This window comes from Ictidomys tridecemlineatus, chromosome 5 (genome assembly GCF_052094955.1).
Source record: "Ictidomys tridecemlineatus isolate mIctTri1 chromosome 5, mIctTri1.hap1, whole genome shotgun sequence".
Classification (NCBI taxonomy): Eukaryota; Metazoa; Chordata; class Mammalia; order Rodentia; family Sciuridae; genus Ictidomys; species Ictidomys tridecemlineatus.
The window spans coordinates 157115538-157134851 of record NC_135481.1 but is presented as its reverse complement, the minus strand read 5'-3'; the positions used below and the strand labels follow the sequence as shown (position 1 = coordinate 157134851).

The 19314-nt window shown below is 39.4% G+C and overlaps 1 protein-coding gene across 4 annotated transcripts in view; it reads left to right on the top strand.

Annotated features, from left to right (window-relative positions):
* The window catches only part of Cfap61 (cilia and flagella associated protein 61), a 251648-nt gene that overhangs the window by 190799 nt on the left and 41535 nt on the right, over window positions 1–19314 (top strand). For all 4 annotated transcript variants that reach the window (XM_021723124.3, XM_005320425.4, XM_040275760.2 and 1 more), the window contains one exon: window positions 6047–6252. In XM_021723124.3, coding sequence (XP_021578799.2) covers window positions 6047–6252 — 206 coding nt within the window. The remainder of the gene's footprint in view (window positions 1–6046; window positions 6253–19314) is intronic.

The window sequence follows — 19314 nt, the reverse complement described above, 5'->3', positions numbered from 1 at the left end:
CTGGGAACTTCCTTTATGAAGAGTCACATTTGCTTTTAGTCAATGAGGCAGACACTGAAGTTGCCTACTTAAGTGTTTCCATTGTCTTCTCCTGAATATTTTTGAGAGTTAATTATATGACCAGCATAACATAAATCCATTTCCTAGATTTCCTTTAGGATAGAAATGACCACGTGGCATGTTCTGGCAAATGGAATATATTTGGAAGCTATTGGAAAAGAGGAAGACTCAAAATGTCACAGGCTATTGGTCCCCTACCTTATCCCTTCAGGAAACCTGAATCACCTCTCATCCATTTGCTTCCCATGTGTCTTGAACAAGTTATTCAACTTCTTTGAATTTCTGGGTTTGTTAGAGATCATATATAAAATAGTACTGCCTGGAGCAAAAATGGTAACCAATCAATAGTGGATGTTGTTAATCATGGCTCCACATCAGTAATGAGCCTGATTCTTCCAAGGAGAGAACAGATGGTTATCTTTAAAACATCTTTGCTTTATTTAGGCTTTTCCCAGATCACGTCCTGGACACATGATCTGATGCAAAATTTCCTTACAACAAAGAAAACCACAGAATCATAGCAAATGCTGTTCCAGTTTCTATTACTGTATGAACACTTAGGGTATAAAACAGCCATTTGATTCTGCTCAAAGTCTGTGCTTTCAGGAATTCCAAAAGGGCACAATAAAATACAACATGCCTTGGGTGGGAAGACTAGAAGCCTAGATCAATGATTAGGGTTATATGAGGGCTTATCTACTCATAGCTAAAAGCTTATTGCTTTCCTGAGCTGGGATGACTGGAAGATAGGGAGTGCTGAGCAGAGCCTTCCTGCCTGGCCTATCCATGCAGCCTGGGCTTCCTCATAGCATGGTGGCCTCTGAGTAATCAGACTGGTCAGGGCTCCAAGGGCAAGCATTCTCTCTAGCAAGTTGGCAACTGCACTGCCTGTATGGCCCAAATGAGCAAGCCACACAGCATCAATTCCCCCACACCTCATGCTCTGCTGGAGCAGTCACAGCCTGTGGGTATTTAAGGTATATGGGACAGAATCCATCTATCAATGGAAAGATTTTAAAGGTCATATTGCAAAAAGTAATTGGCCATCTTTGGAAAGTGCAGTCAGCCACAGACAGGGACATTCAGATAGACAAGGTAAATACCAGAGTGTCAGAGGCTGAGCACTTTGGTCATCATAGGTAAATAACTTGAGCCTGACATGTACAAGAGCTAGAAAATACTGGACTTGGTTTCAGGCAGAATTAGATTCTTGAAGGACTGCATGATTTCCTACATATAGTGCCATTTATTTATGAACCACTTGCTCTCTCTCTCTGAATAAAGTCAGAGGAAAAGCCAAAAGGGGTTTTTAGATAATGAGAGTTTTAATAACAGTGCAACTTAAATAGATTTCTTTGGCTGGTGCAATGACAGTATTTGAACAGGACCCCTGACTTTAATTAACCATTTTGCCAGGTGGGCCTCCTTTTTAATTAGTACAGAAGATCTAAACAGATTTTTTCCCCATTTTATTATCCAAGAAAAAAAAATGTAGGATGGCTACATGGCAATCTTTTGGGGTAGGAATTAATTTGATTAAGTAAAATTGTTGCCAAAATGGTCAGGCAGTCACCTAAATAAATCCAATTGATCAAGAATAGAGCCCATTCAACAGTATTTCACTAGAGAAATTACTGTTCTGACAATAAGGGCAGTACAGATTAATCTTATCAGACTTTTATAGTTCTCAATAACTGGAATATTTAAGTAAGGAGATTGTTCAGTAATTCATGAGCTCTTTGAGCAGTAACTTGACAAATGGAAGAAAGGGTACCCCCAAATCGTCTACATAATAAACTAATTTGCAGATTCCAGTCCACATGCTTTGTTGGCTTATCCACCACAAAAATAAAGAAATTTGTCACAACAAATTCTGCCTTGGATACTATTAAATTTAAAATTGTATGTTTGTCATGAGATCTGGGAACCGGATTTCATGAACACCAAGTCTGATTAATCCTGTGTCTTCCATTTGGCGTGAACTTCAGAGCCATTTTCCAACCTTTGTCAAAATCATAAAGGAACTTGAAAGGATAATTGTACTCAGGGAAAAAGAAGAAGAGAAAGAAAAGAACCAAACCAGAACCAGTCCCTCCACCAACACCTTAAATTTAAGATCCAAATCTTCTAGCAATTTACTTATATACTTAAAGGAAGAAGCTAGACACACCCCAGCAAATTGGAAAGTTTGCAAAATAATCATAATTACCCCAGAATCCTTCATGGGATGACAGGGCTGGGAGTTTTTTTTTAAGTCATCATTTAGAGGAGGTACTTTTTGTGAGAAGGGACAGAGAGTTCTGGACTTCACTGGGTTTTCCTGATCTGTCAACAACTGTCATTAGGAATGACCCACATTACAAGAATAATTTGTGTCTGAGAAGTCCATCTATGCATGAATTGTCTTTAATACCACTGCAAAATATTTTTGATGCATTTTAAGTTGCCAGGATGACCTCCCCCCCCCACTATGCCAACATAGTACCAAATCTTATTAAAATGGACACATGTGCCTTTTGTAGTTAAGATCAGTATTCTGCAAAATCTCCTCATTACTTTCATTATAGACTGAATAGACTTGTTTAAACCCCTGTAGTTATAGTTAGGATTATACTGACAAAACATACAGAAAACATACCAAAAGTAAAAAGGGCAATCTATCCATAATAACAAATTGTTGAAGACAATGCTGAGAATTCCACTCTCCTGGAGTAGGTTGACATGGAGGACATTTCATGCTCAGACTCTCCCAGATCCCAGGCAGTGGCCCACCAAGGACCTTCAGAAATTTGTCACATTACTACCACTCAGAAACTGTGGCCCCTGTCTTGAGGTGCTGAGCCTCAACTAAGGTTGTTTCAAGTCCAAATCAGCTCTCCTCAATATAGACAAAGCCCTGCAAGTTGCAGGGCAGGTATTTAATGAAATTCCTTGAAAAGTCAAATTTTTTGTTGCCCACATGGGTGGATCTCAAGGAGGGCCTTTTTGATGTCTGAGTTCCCTTTTCTTAATTGCTCAGCATAAATAAACATTGAGGAAGGGGAAGAGCAAGAGGAGGAGACCAAGACCTTGTGAAATTGGTTTCTCTGCTCTCCACTGATCCTTAGGGAAACCTGGCAGCTAAAACTATGCCAGAGTGATTGTGGGGGCTTGCTCTCCTGGACTCCCAGCAGGCTTGCTACCATGGTGAGGGAGTGGCCCCTCCTTGGATAGTCACCCACAGTTGGTACCAAACTCCAGTATTCTCTTAAACCTTGTATTTCACCATAGAAATGCACATAGGCATCACATTCTTCACTATGTGCCTTCTAATTCTGAAATAATGTCTGTTATCCTGGGCCACCCAAGTAAACATGGCACCACCGGGAATTATTCTGTCATGTCCTGTGCCCCTAATCTGGGTGGTGGTGGGATTCTTTGCTCAATCTGACAAGTCAAGACTTGAGGAAATATACCTGAATTAAAAAGTCTAAGAGCATCCAGAACCACAGAAATACATGGGCAAGTGCAGAAAGTGGCAGGTGGTCAGGGAAGACCAGAAACCTGGGACCTGGGCTTTTGCTTTTCTTTGGAAAAGTCCCACTCTTCCACACTAACTCCTCATGGATCCCTCTCCTCCCTCCTTCCGGTCCTCTCTCCTTCCTTACTCCCTCTGCTTTCTGTTTCACTTCTCTTTTAATTTGTTCCCCAAAAGTCTGGTTCCTTGCCATAGCATATCCAGAAGACTTTAAAATGCCTTTTAAAATATCATTTCACAAGTGATAGTTATTGCTTAAAATTAGAAACTACACATAGTCCACTGAACAGAAAGAAACAACCAAAGTTACCCAGACTCCCCACCATAGGAAATGAGCATTAGCATTTTAAAAAATGTTGATGCCCCCCAAATGGAATGATACTGTTCATTGTAGTGAACTCTTTTTGTAAAATAAAATTTACTGTGAACCTATGTCCCTGTTATGAAATATATTTGTATTGGACCATTTTGCATCTCCCTTGAAGCATCATCCCCCAACCTCTTTTCTAAGTTGTATTTGTTCCCTCCCCTTCTCCCAAATACTCAGTTTCTCATCCATGCTTGGGGTTGGTCCATAATTTCTTTACCTGATGTGCCTCCTTAAGTTTCTCACTTCATGCTTTCACAGTTGGCTGAAGTCTAACCTCAGGGCTTTGCCATGGGAATACCCAGACACCCACCAGTTGCCTCAGTTTATCTAAATGTGTTCTTGTTTTGATAAAAATCCCTAGGTGGTGTCCAGGACTAAGTAAATGTTTGGAATCAGAGCAGTTCAACTTGCCTTGGGTTTCTAAAGGCCACCTTCAAGCTCAGAGTGAAAGCTTAAATCTATATGCACTCCGAAAATCTGATTTATTTAGTGTTACTGTGTGCTAAACCTGGAGTCGGAAGGTAAAGTGGAGTCCAGCCAAATAAAACTCATGTTTGCCTACTGAGGCTTTCCGCTCCCTGGGCCTTTGGGGAGTGTGTGTGTCCAGTTGGTAGGTCAGTAGCTCTCAGGAGCCGAGATAGAAAAAGAAGTCATGACAACGTGGAATTAGCGAGTGGCATCTTTTCTTGTCATAAGGCAGTTTTAGTTGGTTTCTTAAGGGCAAAATGCTACAAATCCATACCCTGAACAATTTACAATCTAAAAGGTCACATAAGCCTAGATTTGCCAGAATCTCTAAACTTCTTCCTGGGAAGGAACTTTATCAAACTCCCCCCAACACAGCTATTAGGGACTCATCTTTTAAAAGGACTGACATTCCTTGTGATCACTTTGACTAGGACGTTTTTCTCAAAATGGTGCTGTGAAAAACTAAGAAATTTGGCAATGTTAAATACCTCGAAGAAGAGAAGAGGAAAGGGATGGAGGGAGGACATGATCAAAGTATGTTACATGTATATATGAGTTCCCCGCGATGAAACCCATGGTTCCATTCAATTAAAATGCACTGACGAAAAGAAAAAAAAAAAGGAGAGAGGGAAGGAGGAGGAAGTAATAACGCTATTCTACTTGGTACCCTGTGGTGCCAGAGAATAAAGTAAGATGTAGAGTTACCCAATAAAGCAAACCCAGAGCCTGTGTGCCACTCCTCACACCCCAGGGTGCACCCTATCATCAAGGTCTCCATTTCTTCTGCATGAACACCTTTCTTTCAGGCAGGGTAAATGGATTTCCACAGCAGCCTTTTACAATTTTGCCAGCTCTGATCCTCCCACTTTTGTTTCTCAACTTCCTGAAAGCTCATCTCTCCCAGGAAGTCTTTCCTAATAAAATGACTGGTTCAGGTACACCGCTCCTGTAGCTCCTGTGCTGGATGTTGGGCATTTTTGTGCACCAATGGATTTATACTGCTACTGGAGGGTTTCCTAAAAATAAATGATCAAACACTAAATTTTTAAATGAAAATGAAGAAGAAACACCTCATAGAGAAGAATAAAGCCAGTTCCACTTACTAGCTACATGAGGTATTGAGTAACAGAGAATTGGTTGTAACCTAGCAACTAATTTATAAACACAGGACAATGCAAACACAGTTTATAAATATCCTGAAGAACATTTAGTCACAAAGTCCAAGTTTGTGGTTTCTTTTTTTATACTAATATATCAGTGTGAGTTTATTAATCATAACAAATATACCAGACCAATATAAAATGTTAGTCATAGGAAATATAGGCCGGATCCTATGTTTATTTTTAATGTTTTAGAATATTTTTATCGATGCATATTAATTATAGAGAATAGTGAATTTCCTGATGGCATATTTGTATATGCACATAACATAATTTGATGGAACTTTTTACTCCTACGCATATGGAGTACCATTATCTTCTGCTGAGTTTAGTCAATATCTATTTCTATTATTTGCAACAAATGACAAGATATAACCTGTTATATATATAAAAAAATTAATTTGCTATGGTAAAGTTCCCAAGGTCCAGAAGTGTTTCTAATGTTTTTCTGATCCATCCCCTCCCTACCAGGGGTCAGAAATAATAACAGGTAATGTGAAAAATGGGACATACTTCCGAATTCATGTTAACAAGTATAAGATAGTGGAGACCATCACGTGCCTTTCTAAGGAGCCTTTCCCTGCTTCCAACTACATCCGCTTGCTTGGCCAGCATGAGCAAGTCCTCAACAACCTCTGCGCTCGTTATGACGACAAGCTGATCACAGATCTCTACAGGTAGGTTGGACATTGCCTCTGATGGTAGGAATATAATATATATGATGGTTCATAAATGAGAGATGAGTATTGTGATGTGCCAGAGAACAAAACAGGAAATAGTGGAGAAGCAAAAGTAGTGGAGATTTTGTTCTAATAAAGACTATGTGACCATTAGCATTGGCTGGAGATCAAAGGTCACATAAGGAAGTGCATGGATTTGGATGTGTTTGCACCTGGGCCCAGATCCCAGATGCAACCATGCACAGCCTTCACACTACTGAAGGCTCAGATGAGATGACATTCGAGTCCCTTTCCATAAGGGACTTCTAAGAGCAGTGGTCAAAAACCTAAGACTTGGAGTACGATGTGGAAGAATCTGGTCCTGGTGGGAACTCCACAGTCACCAAACCATTTGTAATCCCAGCCTTCTTCCTCCCAGCAAATGCTCAAGCAGAGATGGGTGGCTATTTGTCCAAGATGCTGGTAAGAAAATCCCCACGGTAGGCGATCTAAACCTTTGTCTTTTCAAAGTCTAAGACACACTTTCATAATATACCTCATGGAAAACATGGCATTCTAGAATGGAAAGCTACTTCTGGATGCAACCTGCCACTTAGCAAGGCTAGGAAAGTTTTCATCTGTCTACAAAACAAGATGACAAAGTCAGTGCCAGATATAGAAGAAGGCTATAAGTCATAAATTTCCGGTATTCTTAGTACTCATAGGAGTAACTTCCAGTATCAAAATCAATCTTACTTCCTTCTTATTTTTTTAAAATTGTAGAATATATAAAACATATCCACATATTGCAAAAAGCATGTTCACATATGTGAATTGTGCATGTACTCCTTAAGGGAAAATAGTACTGTAAATCTATGTACCTACTATCAATGTTAAGAAAAAATTCCTTACCTTGAGGTATTAGAAGGCCCTCTGTGCTGATATTCCTATTTATTGAGAGGCAATCACTATCCTGAAGTTTGAATTGGTCATTCTATTTCTTTTAAAAACAGGATCAGCAAATTCTGTCACAAGAACTTAATTCTGCCCTTGTAGTAAGAAAGCAGCTATCAATAGCACATAAACAAATGGACACGACCTGTCCCAATAAATTCATTTATTAAAATAGCTACTATTTTAATAGCTGTATTTGATCCAAGGGTCATAGTTCACCAACCTCTGTTTTAACAATGTGCACATATATGATTTCCTAAATAATACATTAACTTGTTTATTTTGAATAAAATCTATAATTTGCTAAAGAAGGTCAACATTCTGCTTAGCACTGTTTGGGGGAAACCATCCATGTTAGCTTAGCTCATTTGTTCTCCTTTTGTGTATTCTTCCATTGTGTGACTGTCATAGTTCACTCGTGGATTTTCCTGTTGATGGATGTCAGTTGTCTCCAGTTTGGTGCTATTACAAATAATGTGGTGGCCATTGTGGATCTACTTCATGTGCAGAATTTCTCTAAGGGCGTCCCAGCTCTGTAACTGCTGGGTCCTGGGACATACACATCTTTGGCTTTACTAATTGATGCTCAAATGTTTCCCCACAAATAGTCAGACCTATCTAAACTCTCCCACCTGCTATAGTGAGTGAAAGTTCCTTTGGTATGTAGTGCTGTCAATTTGGTACTATTCAGACTAAAAACTGTCCAGTCTGGTGGTATGCAAAAGTATCTTCCCATGACCTTAATTTGTCCTTCACTAATTAATAATTTTTTTTGCTTTTTCATGGGCCATTTGTGACAGTTTTTATGAAATGCCTATTTATAACATTTGTCCATTTTTCGTTTGGTTGTCATCTTCTTAATTAGCAGGAGTTGTTTATTTACAAACTTGTGTTGTTCATATATTTTAAACATTCTTCTCACATTTTGAGATTTGTCATTTATCTTTCTATATGGTGTCAATTAACAGATATTCTTAATGTAATCTGTCTTCTTTAAGGGTGGCTTGGAATTTTTTTGGTACTGAGGATTGAACCCAAAAGTACTTTACTACTGAGCTACATCCCCACTCTTTGTTTTTGCCTTTTAATTTTTGAAGCAGGGTTTCACTAAGATGCTGAGGGTCTCACTAGTATAAAGTAGTATATTTATATTTATAGTATAAAGTAGAATAGGAATAGCTGGCCTCGAATTTATAATCCTCTTGCCTCAGTCTCTTGAGACACTGAGATTACAGGTGTGTACCTCTGTACCCAGTTCTCAAAAAATTTTGTCCCTTTGCTCTTCCAAAAGTTTTATAATAAACTTGTCAAGTTCCATGAAAAGCTCCATTGAATTTCGTGGGACCTGCATTAGATCCTAGCTCAGCTAGCTGAGAACTGACCTCTTTTATATTGATTCCAATATCATAACATAGCATAAGTCTAATTTACTTAGGTCTTCTTTCATGTCTTTCAATAAAGGTTTATCACTTTATCCATAAAAACTTTGTATGATTTTTGTTTGATATGAACAAAGGTGCTTTATATTTTATTATTATTATGAATATCATTTTTTATTGATTGATGCAGCTATATTAGAAAAGCCCTAATTTTTGTGTGGCTCTAATCTTGCAAATTTGCTTAACTTCTTCAGTCATTCAAATAATTTACCTATAGATTCTTTCAGATTTTTCCACATAGAGAAATTATATCATCTGCAAATAATGATAGTTCTCCTTTCTCTTTTTCAATCTTTGGGTTTTTCATTTCTTTTTCTTCTCCTACTATACTGGCCAGTATTTAATAGCGAGGGATGGCAACCTTGTCCTCATTCTTAATCTTAAAGGGAATGTGCTCAGTATCAAATATGTAACATTTGCAACTTATATTGTTATAGATGCCCTTCATTAGGCTAAGAAAATTCCTTTTGGTTACTGGTTTGCTAAGCTCTGTGTGCATGTATGTGCAGTACATCCATACATTCACCTGTGCTGAGTGTTAATGCCTTGTGCATACATACCATGTGCTCTATCATTTAGCTACATTCCCAGCCCAGCATGTTTATTTTGAATGAGTTTTGTGGGTTCCCCCCACCCCACCAGGAAAGAGTATTTCTGAACCTTTTAAAGCATAAAGATATTTTCATAATGCTTTTATACATAAACCATATTTTGAAAAAGTATCAAATTCTTTAATCACAGGCTTTCCCTTTTCAAATCCTTGTAGACTTTAATATAAATCTTAAATAAAGAAAAGAACAAGTATTCTGCTAAGCTAGTGCAAGGGATTTTATTATTGCTTTCAACCTTACTGGAAACGTTTGAGTTCAAGGGAATCCGTTGTCTGTTAAAGAGAAATTCTACTCAGTGGTGAATGATATGCTAATACTCTACTTTGGACAAAAAGAAATGTTTTCACATTTGAACAAATTAAAAGTCATGATTGGTTTATTTCTCCCTGAAAAAGGTGATTTTGAGACTACTGCTCGGGGTCAAGCGTTAGTAAGACTGAGATCACTAGTCGGGGCGCAGCTGTTAACTGATGATAGTAATAATTTTAAAGGTTAATTTGATTTGTTAAGATTGAATATTTAGGATGGCAAAACAAGATAGGATGGCACTGGATATGCTGATTGACATCTGTCGGAAAGAAGCAGGGGGCAGGAAGATGGTCACTGATCATTTGTAAGGGAGGTGCTGCAGATCCTGCCATGTGTTGGCAGGCACTTCCATTACGTGTGTTCATGTGCACACACAGCTGTGGCCACATTCTCAAGTGCCACAAAATACTGCCAGGTCCCAGCGCTGATTCTTGGCCCAGCACCGCCCACCCTGTCTGTTGTCAGACAGACTGGCAAGGCTCTTTCCAAGCAGGGTGAATGGCTTAGCTGATTTTGGCCACAGTAATCACCATTTTTTTCCCTGACCTTGGCAGTGCAAACAACAGCTCTCATTCAAATCTGGGCACATTTTCTTTGTGCACTTTCATCCACCATGTCTGGGGGCACCTTCCCCGATGCTGGAAGGGCTGATGGTTAACCAACCACTCTGTTGTTCCACAAGTCAGGCACTAGTGCAGTATCTGTTCTCTACTGATTCAAAGAAACCCTCTGGATCTTTCTTCTCTGTTGCCCTCAATCTATTCTCACCCCCTCAAGGACCAGCGCAGTGCAGGCTCTCGCTGTGCCAATGGGAATGGTGGCAGCCACTTGGGTCAGATGTTGCTGTGGCAGTAGAAGCCTCAGGAGCAATGACTCACTTGGAGCCATATGGGGATGCAGGGTGACAGGCGAGCAGTCAGCCACCAAGATGCACAGGGCAGACAGCTGCCACAGGACTGCAGTGCAGCTGAGGGCCGCAGCCCAGGCTGGCTCAGAGTCCGCCTATATTTTATTCTTTGTTTTCACCTTGGAGTGCCAGTACAAACCATTGGCACTGCAGAGGGAGAGAGCTAATTCACCACTGTTGTTTGTGCACATGTGGCAGGGGATGGGGAGAATTGGTAGATTGATTGATTTACCACTTGGGAAAAAGAATAGAGCTTTTTAAAAAAAAATCATTTATTCTTTTCTGAGCCAACCAGCACTTAAAATCACACAACAAATATGCTACTAAAATTCATCTTTTCATGGTCTCCCCCTTAAAGCCTTTGTGTCTCACAGGTCCTGCATGTGCACATGTACTTTCACAGAGGTATGCATGCGTGCACACACATGCTTACTTATGCACACACACACCCCCCCCCATCCAACCCTGGCAGACCTCCTGTCTGCTAAGTCATTTGACATGTTCAGCAGTGACCTGCTAACACTGCTTCCCACTTCAGGGCACTGGAAGTGAAAGGAGTTTTTAAGGAGGTGCAAGTAGTCAGGGACTGGGAGCTCTGGGTGGAGGGCAGGGGGGGGCTGAGGTGGCTTCCTGAGCTGCTGTCTGTCAGAGATTTTAACTAGGCATGTTCCACATTTTCTCTGCTTTCTTAACTCTGGCTTCATCTTCTTTTACCCCTACTTATCGATGACCCTGCATAAAAAAAGGTCTTCCCTTCTGACTGTGCCCCCCCTTAGCCTTAATTAACAGTCGGTAGCATCCTTTGTCCTCACAGCATGAATAGGTCTTGCCCTAGCTTCATTGTATGAACCCATCAGATACTCATATACCTTGATTAAATCACCTCTTTTCACATCTTAACATGCTCAGCTCTCAAAGCCTGCCCTCTGACGGCCCTCTCCTCCTGCCAGCAGGCCACCTCCTCCACACTCCCAAACACTCAACAGCCTATTTTTAGTGGGTAAGTGCTGCTGTGCACAATATTCTAAATGGGATCCGAGCAAGTCCTTTAAAAGGCTGCCATTACCTTTTTGAACTGTGAGGCTCCAGAAGCTGTTCCCTTAGGAAAGCCACCTTGTGCTGCCTCTGTCTTCCAAGCTACAAAGCAGGATACTGTGACCTACATGGTCCCCTAATTATTTATTACACTGCAGTTGGAATCATTTAATCATGACTTGAAAAAGGCTTTCTGTTCGGCTGGACTCATTAGCCTCGTGCTGTGTCCAGCAGCAAACCGCACACAAAGTTCCAGGTGCCCCTTTTCCCAGACTTTGCCAGATCTTGAAATGTGACTGCCCACCCTACCATCTCGATTTCTTTGTATGCACATAAAAGATATTGGGTGATAATACACCCTAATATACTCCTATGCCTCTGCTATAGTTTGAATCTTGAATGTCCCCCAAAGGCCTAGGTGTTAAAGGCTTGGTCCCCAGTCTGGGAGGTAGTGGGACCTTTAAAAAAGTGGGTCTGGTAGGAAGTCACTGGGGCCATGTCCCCTCCAAGAATAGTGGAACCATAGTCCCTTCCTCTTCCACTCTTAAGCTTCCTGTCCATGAGATGACCATTGCTGTCTAGCACTCCCCACCAGAGGCAACAGGTCCATCCAATCATGGATTGGAATCTCTAAAACCATGCACCAAAGTCAGCATTCTCTTTATCACTTGATTGTCTCGGGTGTTTTGTTACAGTGACGGAAAGCTAACTAACATGCCCTCACAAACTTTCCGTGTCACCAACCATCTTTCTATAGAGTTCCTGTACACCTATCTGTATAGCTTCAGACTACACCAGTTCTGTTTGATAGGCTTGCAAAAAGTCCTTTCCTCAATGATATGATAAAATTTAAAAATCTGTTCTCTTCATTTTGCTTTCTAGTGATTTGATTAGCCTCTATTTTTCCACCTTTGTGAAAGGCAGTTTACATTGGGTTGTCACATCCTCCATCTAGAGGATTCCTCATTAATCATTTTCTGGTTTCCTTGCTCCAAAAGGGAGATCCTTACCAAATAGTGTTTCTCCTACTATTATGAAATCAAACCCAAGTTTTGAATATCTCTTTTTCCCAAGATGGTCAGCCTTCAATTTAGAGTAACAGACAAAGGTGGTCAGTAGCTGGGGAGTAGAGAATACAACATACGACCATTTTCAATTGCAATATTGTTCTATTTAAAACTGGGATTTTTTTTTTCATGGTATATATCATCTCACCCCATTTTCACATTTGATATTTATGTGGAAGGTGAACTCATTTGGAACTCTTCTGAAATTATAGCCAGCACATATTGCTTTAGATATTCAAACCAAAGAGTATAGTGTGAAAGGAAAACAAAACTCACCATTCACATTGTCAGAAAAAAAAAATTAAAAGTATTGAACAAGTGGAGTGCTGCGGGGACTTTTTAAAAAATTTGTCTCCTTTTCATGAAAGCCATTTGTCATACCATTTTTAGCATTTACTAGATAGACCTGGATTGAGATGTTCTGTGCTTTTGAGGTCTTAGGAAGACAGAAATTGTTATTTCAAGCCCTTCAATTTTACCGGTGTTAGTAAGACTATTGGCCAGGAAGATAGGGCCCAAGAATGAATGAAAGACATGAATATTCCATCTAATGTTATGTGAAAAGCAATTACCAGTGAGAATATAAAGAATGCACAGCAAATTCAGTATCAGGAATCATTGGGGAAGCAGAGTGGGAACTCCAGTGTATTAACAAATATCATTTCACTAGCATTTCCCTACTTCACCTTGTTCAATGTGAACTCCTGTATTTTTTCGATCACCCTGTCCAAACAGGCACTGTAACATCCTACAACAGAGGAACTTGTACTTAGTATTCCCCTTACCAACAACAACAAAAAAAAAACCCAGAACTAATTCTTTCATTATTTGAAAGGAACTATGTCTATTTAAGCCACATGTTAATATCAGGGGGAGATGATTTCAGCCCACAGATGACCTTGCATCCCAGAAGACAGGGTTGGAGTGTGAGCTGTACGCATCACCAAGTGTGCGACATGATTCACACACAAGGTTGTTGGATCACATCTGCCATATTATAAAAACAAGTTCAAACTTTTCACCAAGCTTTATGAAAACAAAGAAATGCCTTATGATAGACTACCACTGACACCTTTAAGTTATCCATGACTCCCTTGCCATTGCTGCCATCATGCCCACCTTTGTGGTTCTGCAGCTTCTTGGCGTGCAGTTGACCCTCTATCTGTGGGCTCTGCATCTGCAGATTCAACCCACTGTGGATCTAAAATTCAGGGAGAAAAAATTGCATCTGCACTGAACATCCACATTTTTTCCCCCTAAACCCTGCAGTATAACGACTACTTACGTAGCATTTGTATTGTATTACATATTGTAAGTATTCTAGAGATGATCTAAAGTATTCAGGACAATGGTGTATGTTATATGAAAATACTGTTTCATTTCATATAAGATGAACATCCTGGGTGTGTGTGTGGGGGGGGGTGTCCTGGAAACAGCTCTCCATAGATACCAAGAGACAACTGTACATTCTGAGAGAATTGGGCTTGAAACCCTTGTAATATGTAAAAGCAAATCATTGCTCCCTTTCCTTAGAGTAGAAATGAATGAGACTGTCAGACTGTCAAATTCTGCATTGTTCATGGACAAGTCATCTAACCTCTCTGAGCTTCAGTTTTCTCATCTATATAATGAAGATAGTCTATAATAAACCTTCCCACATCAAAGATAAAAATAAATGATGATGTGAAAGTGTTAAAGTATTGTGCAGATGCATTTCTTTTTAAAGCATATAAAGTACTACATAAGTGCAAAATTTTGTGTTAGTGTTCATGTTCCTCCAGACCCATATTAGCCTTTGAAGAGAAATAAAAACACTCTGGCCCTTTATACAGTATTCCTTTATACAGCATCCCTCCCAAACTGATGGAATTTTAGGAAAATGTAGTGCTTCCTTTAATAATTAAAATGGCAAATGTTTTAAAATCACATTATATACGCACTAGGAAGAAATTTCTCTCTAGATCACATGCCCAAATTAGAAGATGAAGTGGATGGTGTGGGAGCATTTGGTCATTCTACAGTTGATACAGGGGGCACTTGGCCTTGCTGAATGAAATAAAGATTCTATTCGACCTCATCTTTCCATGCTTGTTTACTACCCAACCGGTCAAACCCCACGCACCCTGCTCCTTTCTGACAACAAGAGTTATCCAAGAAAGTCTTGATGGTGATTATATGATCCTCTTGCTAGAAGATCTCAAGTCTTGATTTGGGATTCAAGAGAGCCAACTGGTACGTGCTAAGCTGACTTTTGTCCCTCTGAGCATCTTTGTGATGTCACATTTCTTTCCAAACACGTTCAGTGGGAGTTAAAGTCCTTTATAGATTTTCTTCCTCATTGCATGACCATCTGGCAGCACGTGGTTGAAGGTTATTATTTATGAGCTTAAAATGATAGCTGATGGTTACCTCCAAGGCTAATAAAGGGCTTTAATATAAATATCTCTTTTCCAAACTCCAAGAAACGACTGAGTTTTTCTATTGTGGTTGGAGTTGCTAAAATCAGTTCATTTCAGAAATCACAGTCTCAGTCTTCTGAATCATGAGAAGGAACTGATCTATCTGCCTGTATGTTTTATGGAAAATGAACAATTGTTGGCAAAAGACGCTTTGAAGCCAACTGTGCAGTATGGCATCATCACATGCTACTTCTCATTCCTTTCCTTCTAAGCCTGGATCTTTTTAGGTTTCTATTTGAGGATTATTTTATAAATATTTGCTTAATGTTCATTATTTCCCATGACAAAAGCAATGTGAGTTTGTTTGTTTTTATTTATTTTTTTAGTTATAAATGGACATAATATCTTTACTTATTTACTTTTATGTGGTGCTGAGTATCAAACCCAGTGCCTCACACATGCTAAGCAAGTTCTGAACCACTGAGCCACAACCACAGCCTGCAATGTGTGTTTTTATAGAAAAATATTTTAAGAGCTAATTTGAGATATAAAACCCATACCCAATCCCAATACCCAAAACCTATTTTTAGATGATTGCGTTCTATGGGATGAGAAGAGTTGGAGGGTACCTGATGTTTGGTCCTAGGACCTGAAGCAAGCTCCTGGACAGTACAACTTACCTGTCTTGGATTCTAGGTGCTAGGATGACCTTGATTTTGGTCCAGCATATTAATTTTATACATGAGAAAAACAGAATGGCAGGGCTTGCAATGGGTCACAACCAAGACAGTGGCATCAAGAGGACTAGAACCAGACTTCCCCAACTCTTTGTCTAACTCCCTCTATATAGGATAAGAGGAATAAGTGGTCATGATATAATGAGCTTCCTTTAGGGGAAAGAAGTGCTGAAGTGTTTGACTTTTCAATTACCTGTTACAAGAAGATCAACAAAAAAACAAAACCTTATGCTTGTGACATAAGGATAATTTTGCTTCTCTACAAGGGGATGCCAGGTTAATTTATGTGTAGAGGAAGAAGATATTAAAATTCAATTTGTATTTTATCTTTAAAAATAGAAGGGAATCAAGCTTTATTGTCAGTAGAAGCACAATCATATTGGTTTCCTCTTGGGCCAGATGAAATATAGATGTGTGTCTATATGGATTCACCACATCCAGAGGACTTGGGGATGTCATAGTTTAAAGTCATCTTTGTTCAGTTGGGATCCTCCTGCAATTTGTGTGTGGATTTATAGGTACTCTCCGTTTTTAACCTCTACAGAATTAATAAGAGCAAGTAAAGGACTCTCCCAAAGGAACTATAGATTGAAAATCCTTGTTAAGTACATGCACAAGCGAACCAGAAATTACAGAGCCAAACTGTCTCCTATTCCTCAAATGAGCTCTTTGTCAGCCACATTATGAGTAAATACAGTGATTAATCTACCAACTAGGCTCCAGTTTCAGACAACAGAATCTACTGTGGCTAGTTTAAACAGCTTTGAGTGGTTTGTAATATTCCTTGTATGGACCAAAAGAACAACAGGCTTTAGTTTGGCTTCCAGGAAAAATTCAGAAAATGACTCTTCACATCTGGCTAATCTCTGCTACAGTAAGGAATTTGTGGAACTAAAGAACTGCTACAACACACACCAGTTCCACAACCACTCCCTTCTACCATGATTCATACCAGAAAACTGACCATGACCAGTCTTTCCATAGTTATGGTTTCACTTAAATACAAAAGCAATACAAAAGCAAGCAGAGGCTCTACCTCATGGTGTTCATGTCCGTCATTCAAGTCCTAGATGGGAGTGTCTCTTTGGAGGAAACTCAGTCCTATATAGATACCACACTGCATACGAGCATGAGAATTTTAGCTAAAGCATGCTGCAAAGAGTCTAAAATGCAGCTGGCCAAGCCATTCTATAATGTTTCCCATAATTACTTTGTCAAATTAGAAGTTAGCTCCTCCCAAATGCAAAACTATGAAGAAGGCCATTTGAAATTTGGATTTATATTCACTATCAATTAGGATAAACTTTGTCTCTATTATATACAAATCAACAAAACATTATCTAAAATCCTGGGAACAAATTTATGGAATTCAGTATTTTTTTTCCCAAATTTTTGTGAACCATATGTACCATTTCACCTAAAACACATAAAAGTCTTCACAAAATATAAGGAATAGTTTTTAGAATACCAAATGATTTTTAAAGTTACTGGATATCACTTAACCACATCCCCCAAATACCCTAAAGAATGTTTGTAAGAATACTGAAAATTCTAGCACCTAACAAAGTAAAACTCATGATTTCTGATATCCAATCAAAAAACTTATTAAACACACAAAGAAATAGGAAAAATGCAACCCATCAGTATATGGGATAAGAGTCAGAACATCAAAATTAACTCAGAACTGATACAGATGTTAGAATTTAAAGTCAAACATGTTAAAACAATTATAACTATATTTCATATGTGATCAAAAAGTTAAGATATAGAAGGTATATAAGACCCAAATCAAACTTCTCAAGATGAAAATGGTGATGTCTGAGGTGAAAAACATGGTAGATGGAATTATCAGCTGATTAAACCTCACTAAAGAAAAGATTAGTGAACTTGAAGACATAACCATTGAAACAGCCCAAAGTGAAACACACAGAAAAGAAAAGAACTTAAAACAACACTGGTGGGTGATCAGTAAGCTGTGGAATGACTACAAGTGGCATGAAAAATGTAACCAAAAGTTCTTCCAAATTTGATGTCAACTATAAACCCAGAAATCTGAGATGCTCAATGAATATCAAGCAATAAAAATTTTAAAAATATCGACACCAAGGTATATCACAATTACACTGCTCAAAACCTGTGATAAAGAGAAAACCTTAAAAGCAATAATAGAAAATGGGTACATTATTTATAGCAGAATAAATATAAGAATGACAACAGATTCCCTATCAGAAATAATGTAAGCAAGTAGACAATGGAGCAATGTTTTTAAAGTAACATTTTTTTTTCCAAATTTAAGAACATTTATCACATATTATAAAATATCCCCAGGCTAATACATGGCATAACCCCTCCCATACTATATAGATCATCCTATCTGTCCTCAACCAGCATCTCTTAAGTCATTCTCTGTCCCATTAGCCCATTTAATTTCTCTGTTGGTTTACTCTCTTCCATCTGGAAATCCCATTTATATAACCCCAGTGCTGCGGACTGAATTGTGTCCCACCAAATTCTTGTTTGAAGACTCTGTTAAAGCCCTAATCCCCAAAATGACCATATCTGGAGAGAGGGTCCGTTGGTCACAATTAAGGATAAATGAGGCCTTTAAGATTTATAACATTATAAGAAGAGGAATGCATCTCTCTTTCTCTCCACCATGTGAGGACAAAGCAAGAAGGCAGAAGACGACCTTCCGCAAACCAAAAAGAAAATTCTCACCAGAAACTGACCCACTCACACATTGATCTTGGACTTCCAGCCTCCAGAATTGTGATAAATAGATTTCGGTGATATAAGCCACCCAGGCTACAGATTTTGTTATTTGAGTTTGAACTGGCTCAGAAAGATTCACACCCAAGTCTGATGCTACTTTGTCCCTCTCAGTTCACTAGGCATTTCACTGCCAGGGAGGCAGACACTGGGTGTTTTGCTGCTTCCAACTTCTGATGGCCATACTAGCCAAGGCACATGCAATAATGGGGCCTCCATCCATGTCAGCTAGTCCTAGTTCTGACATTTTACCAGAGTTTCTTATCTGGCTATCTCTGGTTCTCATCTGATGGTGTTAACATGTGTCAAGGAGAGAGCAGATGTGGGACTCCTTCAGGCTTCTCTAGTGGTGCTGTCTTAGCAAGTCACTCAATTCCTTTAAGCCTTGTTTCCCTTATGTATAAAAGAGGACTTAGGGCTACTTCCTGGGATTTCTGTGAAGACTACATGAGTGAATGTGCAGGAAATTTTCAGCTTAGAGCCAGGCCTGGAGAACTATTCCACTCATGATCACTGTGCTTTCCACCTTCTCCACAGCCCTGGGATCACACTGCTGTGGGCCCTGTGCATCCCAGATCCTAGCCATGTGCATGCTGCTCAGCTTTATTCCCTGCACACGCCCAAGATAACTTTGCAAAGTGACAGATGGCAAAACCCCAGCATGATCCCAACTACTTTTCCTTCTCTCTTAAAATACACTTTTTTGTCACTCTCCCAGCAAACCCTAAGCTGTGTTTTGTGACTTATTATTCACTCTATCTGATAATTTGGGGAGAAGAGAACACCAAATGCCACCAACAATGCCCCTGCAGCTGCTAATAGGAGCCACTGTTTGGAGCCCACGGTACCCTCT